At 36.4% G+C, this 12,745-nt stretch overlaps 1 protein-coding gene across 1 annotated transcript in view; it reads left to right on the forward strand.

Annotated features, from left to right (window-relative positions):
• The first annotated feature begins 1,809 nt into the window (after positions 1 to 1,809).
• Positions 1,810 to 12,745, forward strand: part of LOC130239999 (adhesion G protein-coupled receptor A3) — a 150,016-nt gene continuing 139,080 nt past the window's right edge. The window contains exon 1 of the mRNA XM_056471414.1: positions 1,810 to 2,191. Within this exon, the coding sequence (XP_056327389.1) occupies positions 1,983 to 2,191 (209 nt within the window). The 5' untranslated portion in view covers positions 1,810 to 1,982. The remainder of the gene's footprint in view (positions 2,192 to 12,745) is intronic.

Genomic DNA, 12,745 nt, shown 5'->3' on the forward strand with positions numbered 1-12,745 from the left:
GTGTTCTCTGGACTCCTCTCAAGCGGTGGACTTCTACATTCTGATTGCTTGCCGCCGAACATAAAGTGACCATAAAGTCAACTTGATTTCAACTCTCTTCGATGCCCTCACCGGCGAAGATGCGCCGTGCTGCTTATCGACGCCGGCTCCCATTGAAAATGAATGACTTCCGGCTACTTTGACGCTCTCGCCGCTTTGGATGTGAACGTACCGTAATAAAAAGGAAGGGAATCCCGTCTTTTTAATTTTGATTTCGAAGTGTTTTCATGCCTAAATAAAACAAAAGCACAGAACAGACTCATATTTAAGAGCGAGGGGCGTCCCCTGGTGGTTCGACGGTATGGGTTGCGTACAGGGAGGATCGGCTCATTCATGTTTATGGCCACCTTTCATAGAAAGATTAAGAATACGGGAGAAATACGGGGAAATATACGGGATAGAACTGTAAAATACAGGAGAATCCCAGGAAAACGGGAGGGCTGACGGGTATGCTGAAAACTCCGTTTGAAATAAATCCACACGGGAATAATCGATCACAATATTTGATCATTTTACTGTTTATTACGCTTGTGTTCAAGCATATGCGACAATTAGAGAGAACACAAGATCTAAACTTAATTATTACTTAAGTACAGCTCTCTGAGCTTCATCACTGAAGATGATGATGGTATTAAAGATGATGGTGATGAATATGGTGGTAAGAATGAAGATGATGGATGAGGATGATGAAGAAGGTGATGATGATGATAAGAATAAAGATGAAGATGATTGTGATGATGATGATGGGGATGAAGATGATAGTAAGAATAAAAAGATGAGGGTGGTGATGAGGAGAATTATGTAATGAAGATGATGGTAAGAGTGAAGATGATGATGGTGACGATGATAAGAATAAAGGTAATTAAAGATGGTTGTGATGATCACGGTGATGAAGATGATGTTAATGAGAAAGATGATGGTGATGTAATGAAGATGGTGGTGATTGTAGGAATGATGACGATGGTTGAGGATGACGAAGATGGTGATGATAAGAATAAAGATAGTTAAATGTGATTGTGATGATGAGTGTGATGTGAAGGTGATGAAGATGATGAATTTTGAAGATGGGGTGATGGTAAGACTGAATTAAGATGATGGTTGAGGATGGTGATGAGAAGAATAAAGATACATGAGCATGATGAAGATGAGGGTGAGTGATGAAGATGATGGTGAGGGTAATGAGGATGGTGAGTATGATGAAGATGGTGATGTTGATGATTATGATGAAGATGATTGTAGGAATGAAGATGGTGGTGTTGAGAGTGAGGATGGTGAGGGTGATGATGACGATTGTAAGAATGATGGCGGTGATGATGATGTGATGAAGATGATGTCAGAGCAGTGAGGGCAGATCCTCCATGTGTTCAGACTCCAGCAGCCGTTTCTCCAGAGAGAGCAGGGCAGAGGTGCTTGTGTCTTTTTTGAGATGATTGACTGTAGAGCAGATATTTATGCCTTCTTTTCTTCATATTTTATTTATTGATTTATTTTTGGACATTTTGGACAAAATACCTTTGGTATTTTGTAATTTCAATAATAAAACTGAGAAAGTTTATTTTCCTCGTAGACAGTTATAAATCCAACTATAGTGAAGGCAGAGCTTCTAAATATTAATCATTACTGGCATATTTAGCATGCTAGATTCAGCCCTAGCGTAGAAACTTCATTGATTGGCCAGCTGTCCATCAGTCAACCAATTAGAACAGCCAGCCGGGAGATGCCATTAATATTCATAAGAACGGACTGTCGTCTGGCCAGGCTGAACAGACGGTCGCGCGCTGAGGATGCAGAAGTTCTGAAACTCCCGCTAAACTCTGCTGAAGTGCCCCTGAATGATTCTGGATGATTGTTTTTAATGGCTGACAGCTCTTTTCTGCGTTTATCCACTCTGAGATGAGCGTTAATTTGATTCAGGAGTGGCTGGAAGTAACCTGAAGCGCGCGATGAGGTTGCTGCTCGTGCTCGCGCTGCTGTGCACGGCGCTCGCGGGTTCCCGATACTGCCCCGAGCTGATGATTGACAGCTGTCACTGCACGTCAGAGAGATCAAAGGAGTTCAGCCGGCAGAGGGTGCGCGTCAAGGTCGTGTGTGACGATGCGGACCTGATGGAGAGCATGCAGCCCAGCACTTTACCCAACACCACCGTTTCGCTGTGAGTAACTCAACACTTTACTCTGGTGTTTATGAATATATCTTATATTGAATGTAGTGTTCTCATGCTTATACAGGAATATTTAAAGCTTAGAGGAGTGATTTTTAAAGGGACAGTTCACCCCAAAAATAAAATCTTTATGAGTTTATTTAATGTGTTAAACACAAAATAATATATTCTGAAGAATGCTGTAACCATTGACTTCCATTGTTTTGCCTACTATGAAAGTTAATAGTTACCGGTTTTCAGCATTCTTCAAAATATCGCCATTTGTGCAAATGTGTGCGTATGCATAGGGGAGAATGGGGTAATGTGAGACACACATGTATCACACATGTAACTAGACAACTGATTTTATATACCACTCTATAACAACTTCGTTTTCAAGCCCCGTTCATTTCCCCTCTACCATGAAGCACAGGAATTCACATGCTTTTTTCACAAAAATATATATTTTTGCATGTAAAAGAGATTTTCTTGATGCCAACTGTTGTGCCAAAGCAAATTAATTCAAGTAGACAAGCGTATATCATACATGTTGATAAACTATCAACATAAACCATGTGATGATGCTAGCTGAAGATTAGCCTGAATTGCTAAGATCATTTTTTGCTCAGATTTGGCGGTGGGGTAAAGTGAGACCTGAGGAACAAGTTCAATTTAGTCTACTAGACTCAGGGTGTCTTAAATGTCTTAAATTTCCAAAACAAAATGTTGGGCCTTAAAAAGCCTTGAATTACAGTAATGTTGTGTTGTAGGTCATTTTAAACACGTCTTAATTTTAAAAGTTATCGAAATAATGTTACCAAATCAGGCTGAACCCATCCAGTCACCAACAATATATCTAAATACATTTTATATTGCAAAGAGGTGTTTATTTCACAGCAATTAAAAATTAAAATCCCGAATCAGGAAAAGAAAACTAAAAACAGTTACACAATTCCTCATGATAATAACAGCGATATACACCTTTACAGAATCTTCCATTTACACAAACTGTTTACTATGAGGCATGAAACTTACGCTTTTATAACAGAAACACATGAGGCTGAATAGGAGTTATACTCAATTCATTTAGACCGAAAGCAAACAAATAAATTCTTAACGTGGTTAAAGGGCCAGGTGTCAAAGTCAGGAAAGTGGGCGTGTCTAGCTCTGTTTAGGTGGGAGTGTCGGGGGAGGGAAAGAGGGAAGGTTTTAGATAAAAATGGGAGTTTCCGTTTGGGCACGCGCTGATTTTCACTGTGGCAAAACAAACACAGAGGAGACAGATTAACTTTAAGACAATGGAGAAAGACTAACTGTGTTTACATGGACATCAGTAATCCAATTGACAAATTATTCATTTGTGGACTTTAACTGCAGTGTGGCACTTTCACTTTCATTCAGGAACATTTCCTGCTTGCTCCCCGTGACAAACCAGATATTGTATGCGATGAACTGCTGGAAGAGTGTAGTTTTAATGGAATGTTTGAGACCGCATGGCGAATAAGGAAAATTTTTCCACATTTCTCTGTACCTTAGGGTGCTCTGTAGGTAGCGGCAGGAAGCCGTGTGTGTATAGACTATCCTGTCACAAACTGCGGTGAAAATCCTACACGACAGTAATAGTTTGATTGCGGTGTTTACATGTTTAAACTCAGAGAGCAGCATTTACAGCAGATCTATCAGTCTATAATATTGTAGTGATATTACAGTAAACTGAGTAACTCAATCATTGACTAAGGTAGATCTTTAAACACTGAATGAGTACTGCTAGCGATACTAACTAACTTTGCCATCTGAATAAACAAACTAAGAGCACTGATCCCTTACTTACCAAATCTGTAGCGACAGGACAATCAACATCAACTGGAGCTGCGTCTTTATTAAAAGGAGACGAGCGGCGAATCCGGATTTGAGAAAAACCTCTCGGGTAAAAAATGTTCTGTACAAACGTATTTCTGCTGTGTGTCACATGCGCTGTAATCCACACGTGAGTCCAGCTGCGCTCTCATAGCGGGAAATGAAAACAAAACCTTCATTGCAGCACATTAATAAACGCAACACTGACCCCTGTCTCCAAACAATTCCTCTTCTTCCACTTGTTTTGGCAACACAACATGGTGTCTCTCTGCCGTCTGAACACTGTATCAGGTAAAAACAGTCTTCGAAGCTACATGCATATTAATGAAGTTGCACCGCATACACAATAGAGCGCTGATTGGTTTGAACCAAGTCTTTCTCATGAATTAATGCTGCACGCTCAGAGACGTCACGATGTACTCCCAGGTACAGACATTCAGTCTCCAAACATCTAATCGCCGTGACGCAGCTTCAAAAATTAGTTTCAAACCGGAAGAATGAATTTTCCCGAAATAACTATTATTATTTTATAAATAAATAGTAATTTTCACTTTTTAATGAGTCCTAATAGTGTTTATAGCAGCATGGGACACATATATGACTGTCAACAGCTCAAAACATGTGTTCTGGTGTTTCCTGAGCCTTTAAGAAATAATTACATTTGGTTTTTTCCAACTCCATTGGTCCAACCGGGCCATTACCAAAAATCCTTAGTGTTTAGCCCTGTATAAGTCTAAAATCTCATTCATAAGGGTCTTAAAAAGTCTTATAATTGACTTGATGAAACCTGCAGAAACCCTCTAGACTGTAGGGCTTGTGAATGAGGCCTTCATGTCAGCAGTGACACCACGCAACATTACTTCTGGATTTAGGTCCACTGGGATTTTCCATATAACTGAGAAATGTTCCTTGATGAAGTGTTTGCACCAACCATGGTGTCAGACTGGCCAAACCCTGAGCTCCAGCCTGCCACTGCTGAAGATTTGGATGATCCACCTGCAGATAATTCACTTACTGATGCTAATCTATTCACTGCGCATGGTCCACATGGATGTGCCATGGGTTTCCACCCAACCTGGATATGTGTCTCCTCATGAAATCCTACCACTTCTCAAAGGTCCCCCAGAACACAATCCACATGAAAGTGTGTGAAGACAGCCATCCTAACCAATACTCCTGAGAAGCAGGTGATCGAAAAGACTTATAAAGAAAGACAAAAGAAATGGTAACACTTTATAATAACTACACACTATGAACCATTATCAAATAGTGAATTCATTATCTGTTAAGTATTAACTCTACATTAATAAACGTTAGTAAGCAGGTTATAACTGCAGCTTCAAATGCTGTATTCTTGACTTATAACCACATTTATAATGTGCTAATTGACTGTATTTTAATTATCTTTGTTAATGAATTACTTTTCATTACTAAAATAAGTATCGCATTAATAATAATCAAGAGATCATTCAGAATGAGTTAGTAGATGATTAATAAACTTTTGAAATTAACATTTATAAATCTGATTATTCAGGCATATATACATAGTTAATTTGTGTGTTTATAAATGCTTTATGAACTCAACTTCATCCAGTTTTGTGACCTAATCTGAAGTGAGGACTATTCATGCCTTATAAATCCCTTATAAATGACAAGTAAAGGCTCAGTTAAATTCTACACAGGAAAAAAGGACAGAAACGACATTATTCATTCCTATTCAAGGCAAGTTTATTTGTATAGCACATTTCATACACAGTGGCAAATCAAAGTGCTTTACATAAACAAGAATAAAAAAGACAAGTATAAGAAAATAAAAAGATTAAAAACAGATTAAAATGTGTTAAAGCAGGGTATAAAAGAATAAAAAGAAAAGACCTAATTCATTTGAAGATCCACAAATGAACCTGTACTTCAAATAAAAAATTAACCTTTGCAGCCTTATCTAAAATAAACTTACTCTACAGTTTAAACACTGCATGCTAAATTATTATGTTGTTGTTGTTTTATCCAGTTTTGTGGTATTTTGACGCTCCTGTTTTTCAGCAATCTTTAAACTTTACAGTCATTTTACTTTTTTAGAAAAGATAGCAAAGATTATTGTTAATTTGATACTGAGCCTTTAAATGTCATTTATAAGGGATTTATAAAGCATAAATAGTCCTCACTTTAGATTAGCTCACTAAACTGCATGAAGTTGAGTTCATAAAGCATTTAATAACATAGATAGTAACCATTACCATATACCTGAATAATCAGATATATAAACGTTGATTTTAATAGTTCATTAATCATTTACTAACTCATTCTGAATGATCTTAAACCGCTGACTACTCGTGAATACGAATGGTTTGTAAATAATAAATAATTCAAGAAATAAATAATTCAAGAAATAATTAAATGCTGAACTTAGTCATGAAAAATCAACCAGTTACAAATTCTGAAAGTAAAAGTATTAAGCACATTATAAATGTGGTTATAAGTCAAGAATACAGCATTTGTAGCTGCAGTTATAACCTGCTTACTAACGTTTATTAATGTAGAGTTAATACTTAACAGATAATGAATTCACTACTAATACTCAATAAATGATTCATAGTGTGTAGTTATTATAAAGTGTTACTCAAATCATATTAGCAGCTCTGAGAAAAGTGATCCTGATCCTTCCCTACACCCAACCATAACTGTAAATTATTCCCAAAATCAGAGGGGAGTAATAGTTTAACAATTATGTAGAGCTAACCATAAGCCTAAACTGAACATAATCGGTAAACATGACCCATAATTCTGATTGGCTGACTGGAATGGTGTTCCAGGAGCAACATAGATGTTAATCTAGGATCATGTCCTACTTGGTGAAGGGTTCGAGGGGTCTTAAAAAGTATTACAAGTTGATAATTATGAGAAAATTAAGGCCCTTAAAGGGTATTAAAAGTCTTAATTCTGTTTTTATGAGGTCTTAAATTTTGTTCAAGCGTTGTCCAAAGTGTTTGACTCCAAAACAGCATAAATATATTTATTTTCCTCTATTGGTTCAGGCCGGGGGCGCATCCGGCCAAGCTCCTCTGTCCGGGTGGTGTCACATAATTTGCGACAAACACATGAAGGTGATGTGACGCTCTGCACATGTAGCGAAACCATAGAGCAGAGCTGTTCAATTGGCGGCCCAGGGCTTAACTTGGCCAACGAGGCAATTTGATCCGGCCCTCCAAACAGTTGTGACCAAGAGTCACCAGACATTAAGCGTGTGGTGCGAGCAGCCGACAGCATTTGGATACTTAATCATAAAGGTTTCTCAACGCTGCGTTTCTGTTGCACGAAATTGCTGCAACTAAACAGTTATGGCTCCTGTGTGCTAGTTTAAAGTTCCGAGCTTATACAACAAGGCTAATACGCATGCACACTGGATTAACTACAACAGCGGGCTGTTCACATATCGCGTCTCTTCTGTGCAAAAGTTCGTTATTTCCAATATTGGAATATATGCTAGTATGCTCGTGCCTTCCAGACGCACCGAGTAGAAAACATCTCGCTGTAGTGGTGAGAGTTGTGGGTGGCTTTCAGCGCAATGTAAACAAAAGACAAACTATTATTAGAATGATTATGTATGTATGTATGAACACAGATGATAACAACAGTTCATTTAAATACTCACCTAAAATAAAGCTTAAATTTACATTAGACATGATAACTGTGAAACCATGGTTATGATTCAGACTATATAATCCCACAACCAAACTCTAGAATTGTTGCATCCATAATTGTTACGCAGTTCAAAACAACATATGAATGTGTCTGAATGTAGAAGAAGCCTACATACTTCAGCAATGCTCTGCTTTTGTTCTGCATGTTTGTAAAAGAAAGCCACATTGTACAATGCACTGATGTTATGTAGTTTCAAAAACAATATATTAACATTTTAATGTAGAAAAAGCCAACGTGGAGCAAAAATACAGCATGTGGGCTCTTATATTGCTGTTGTGTCATATTGCAAGTCACATCTCTCCAGTCCCTCATTTGGGATGCTTTTCATGAACTGGCCTCCATGACAAACTAATATAAGAGCCCTGCGATAGATCAGAACAGATTTTGTGTACTCCTTGAAGAAAAATGAGTTTAAACAGTGACTGAAACCTGAAAACGTCCACGTAATTTATTCTTTCAAGGTTTGTTTCTAAGCTTATCTGAGATCTGTTGCACGGTTGTGCTCCGTTCATTTATTTAACTACAGCTGTTTATTAAGTTAAAGGTTTGATACTGATTAGAACTTGAAGTGGCGATGAGGTCTTAAATATTGAGAGAAGGTCTTTAAAAAGACAATTGAAATTTCCTTTAGGATTCCTGCATATACCCTGGATTATTTTCAAGTGTTTAGAAAAAAAATGTGCTTAATTGACCAATCCCCAATCCATAACTGACTAGTCCGACGTTAGTTCTGAAATGTGTGGTTGTCAAGCTAACTGCCAGGTTTCTAGCTCTTACAGCATGTGTTGTTACGGTAGTTTCAAAGTGGAAATAGTGGTCTGTCTCAGTTTACCCTTACGCTGGAGTAAATCGAGACACAAGACTACTTTTTTTTAAAACAGTCATATTTTCACAGATCTTTATCCTGAATACAGTCTGATTAAGCCCATTGCTAGGAAACATTCTGAATGAATGAGAAATGTGTACATTTTACTGATGTATATAATTTTAGCTCTCTTTGAGGGGAGCAAATGTAAAAACTGTCTCATTTTACCCCACTCTCCCCTTTGTATATCAATATATGTATGCGTTTGTGTGTGTTTGTGTGTTTGTATGTATGTGTGCGTATTTCTTTGTGTGTGCGTGCCAATAGTTTTTGTGGTGTAAAAATGATTTTAGAGCTGTCAGGGTTCAAATGTTTTTTATAAAGTTAAAATTGAGCTAAAGGACAGGCGTTATGTATAAAATAGAAAGTGTTCAATGTTTTTCTAATGTTGTTGTCATTTTTGAGTTACTAAACTTCAAGATGAAAAAAATCAGCCTAGGTGAAGTGACCGCAACCGGCGAGACCTAGCTGTCACTCAAGTGGCCACGCCTTTAATTATGCAGATTTAAGATAAATTAAACAAATGATTTATTTAAAAATGTTAAGAGTTATTTCACCCCCTCACAGTTGTCATGAAGTGTAATATTAGCTATTTACACCAAAACCATCATTTATACCAGACTGTAAACATGTTTTAGCAGCTGTAAAATTAGCCAGTTTAGCATGGCAGTCAGTGAACATCTGGAGTTTCTGCAGCCAGCCCCGAGTGGCCAGTTGATGAATTGCAGTTTCAGTTACTTCAGTTTTAGCTCATCGAGGATGTTGCCACTTGGTGTGGCCAGAAGCTACAGTGAAACGCTTAAAAAGGCACTCAGGTAAGAGTGAGAGTTAAGAAGTTTGTTGCAGTGCTCTTAATGAAATCCTTTACCACAAGGGTTTATTCCACCTGTTAGTTAAATTACTGAAGGACTCATGCAGCTGGGCACTGAGAGCGCTAACTGTTCTCTGTGTAGTCAGCACATGTTGTGTGTATTGCCTCTTCTTGTTGAATCGCTGAATGCCTCCTCAAAGGCGTCTGCTAGATGTAAATTTAAAGCGAGTGTGGAGTGCTGATCATGTGACTGTGTGTTAATATTAGTCCGACTGTTTTGGTTCTGTTTTGTCAGGAAGTCTTTTTCCTGCTGTAGGAAGCGTGACATTCATAATTCTGCCCTGACTTCCCTCGTCCCACTTTTGTTTTGCAGTCGAGGATAAATAAACAGCACAGGAGCGTCACACACTCCTACAATACACACTTCTGTTAGGACGTCTAATGCAGCTCTCGATATCCCTCCGCCATTGTTTCTCTATTACACAACAGACGGAGTGGACATGCTGATGTTTCATTCATTAAATATCCTCCTTATATGGATGCATTTAACTGAATAGACTCCTCTTTTTTAGTCTGTAGGGTTGTCGGTTTTAAGTATTTTCAAATTAGTCGCTTTTTATTGATAGACCTGAAACTGTTTAAAACACAAAACAATTCCGTCCTGAATGAGTGAACATGTCTTATTTAGTTTAATGTAAAAGAACCTTTATCTTTAAAAAAAACATGATGATTATGATGAAGACGAAGGATGAAGATGAGAATAATGGTCAAGATGAAAATGAAGATGATGATGATAAGCATGAGGATGAGGATGATAAAGATGAAGGTTATAATGATGATGATGAGGATGACGATAAAGATAAAGGTTACAATGATGAAGATGATTAAAATAATGATGATGATGATGATGATGATGATGATGATAAAGATGAAGTTTATAATGATGAAGATGATGTTGATAAGATGAAGTTTATAATGATGAGGATGAGGATGATGAGCAAGATGATGATGGTGAAGATGGTCAGGGATGATAATAAATTTAAAAACTGTTGATGATAAGGATGAAGATGAAGGTTATGAGTATGAGGATGATCAAAATGATGAAGAAGATATGATGTTGATGCTGATGATGATGATCAAGAGGAGGATGATGAGGATAAAGATGATGAAGGTTATGATGATGAACGTTATAATGATCAAGATGAAGATGATGATGATAGATGAAGATGATGATGATGAGGATGTTGTTGATGATGAAGATGGTAATGAAGATGAGGATGATAATAAAGATGAAGATGATGATAAAAATGAGGATGAAGATGAGAATGATGATAATGAAGATGATGATAAGCATGATGATGATGATAAAGATGAAATTTATAATGATGAAGATGATGATAAGATGGTAATTATGTTGAAGTTTAAAATGATGAGGATGATGTTGATGATAAGATGAAGGTTATAATGATGAAGATGATGAAGATAAGGATGGTGATCAAGATGATGATAATAATGAAGATGAGGATGATGGTGAAGATGATCAAGATGATGATAATAATGAAGATGAGTATGATAATAAATTTGAAGCTGTTGTTGATAAGGATGAAGATGGTGATGAGGATGATGTTAAGAGGATGAAGATGATAGAGATTATGTTGATGATAAAATGAAGGTTATGATGATGGTGATGAGGATAATGTTGAAAGTTATGAGGAAGAAAAGGATGTTGATGAAGATGATGATCAAGAGGAGGATGATGATGATGAAGATGAAGCTTATGATGATGATGGTGATCAAGAGGATCATAAAGAGGTGATGATGACGAAGATGATGTTGAAGGTTATAATAGTTAAGACAAGGATGACGATGATAAAGCTGAAGATGATGATGAAGATGGTAATAAAGATGAGGATGAAGATGAATGTTGTAATGATAAAAACTCATAATGATGTTGATGAAGATGAGGATGATAAAGATGGTGATGAGGATGATGTTGAAAGTTATAATGATAATGATGAAGATGAGGATGAAGATGCTAAAGATGATGTTGATGGTGATAAGATGAAGATGAAGGTTATAATGGTAAACATGAGGATCAAGATGAGGATGATGATGATGATAAGGTGAAGATGAAGGTTATAATAGTGAAGATGAAAATGATGGTGATGATGATGATGGTAAAGATGAAGCTTATAATGATGAAGATGATGTTGATAAGATGAAGATGAAGGTTATAATGATGATGATGGTGATGATGATGATGTTGAAGGTTATAATGATGAAGATGATGTTGATGAAGATTGTAATGAAGATGATGGAGGAAGATGATGATGATCAAGATGAAGGTTATGATGAAGATAAAGGTGATGTTGATGATAAGATAAAGGTTATGATGAGGATGATCAGATCAAGAAGATGAAGATGAAGGTTATGATGAAGATGATGATGATGATGAAGATTAAAATGATGAAGATGATGATGATATAATGATAAGATGAAGGTTATGATGATGATGAAGATTAAGAGCATATAATGATAAGATGAAGGTTATGATGATGAAGATGATGAGGATATAATAAGATGAAGAGTATAATGATGATGAAGAAGATTATAATGATGAAGATGATGATGATGTAATGATAAGATGAAGGTTATGATGATGATGATGATGAAGATTATAATGATGAAGATTAAGAGCATATAATGATAAGATGAAGGTTATGATGATGAAGATGATGAGGATATAATAAGATGAAGAGTATAATGATGATGAAGAAGATTATAATGATGAAGATGATGATGATGTAATGATAAGATGAAGGTTATGATGATGATGATGATGAAGATTATAATGATGAAGATTAAGAGCATATAATGATAAGATGAAGGTTATGATGATGAAGATGATGAGGATATAATAAGATGAAGAGTATAATGATGATGATGATGATGATGATGAAGAAGATTATAATGATGAAGATGATGATGATGTAATGATAAGATGAAGGTTATGATGATGATGATGATAATGATGAAGATTATAATGATGATGATGATGATAATGTTGATGATAAGATGAAGATGAAGGTTATAATGATGATGATGAGGATTATAATGATAAGATGAAGGTTATAATGATGATATGATATTGATGATGATGGTAAAGATGAAGATGAAGGTTAAAATTAGGAAGATGATGATGGTGAAGATGAAGGTTATGATGAAGATGAGGATGATGATCAAGAAGATGAAGATAAAGGTTATAAAGATGATGATGATGATGAAGATTATAATGATGAAGATGATGATGATATGATGATGATGATGAAGA

Source organism: Danio aesculapii, chromosome 13, assembly GCF_903798145.1.
Source record: "Danio aesculapii chromosome 13, fDanAes4.1, whole genome shotgun sequence".
NCBI lineage: Eukaryota > Metazoa > Chordata > Actinopteri > Cypriniformes > Danionidae > Danio > Danio aesculapii.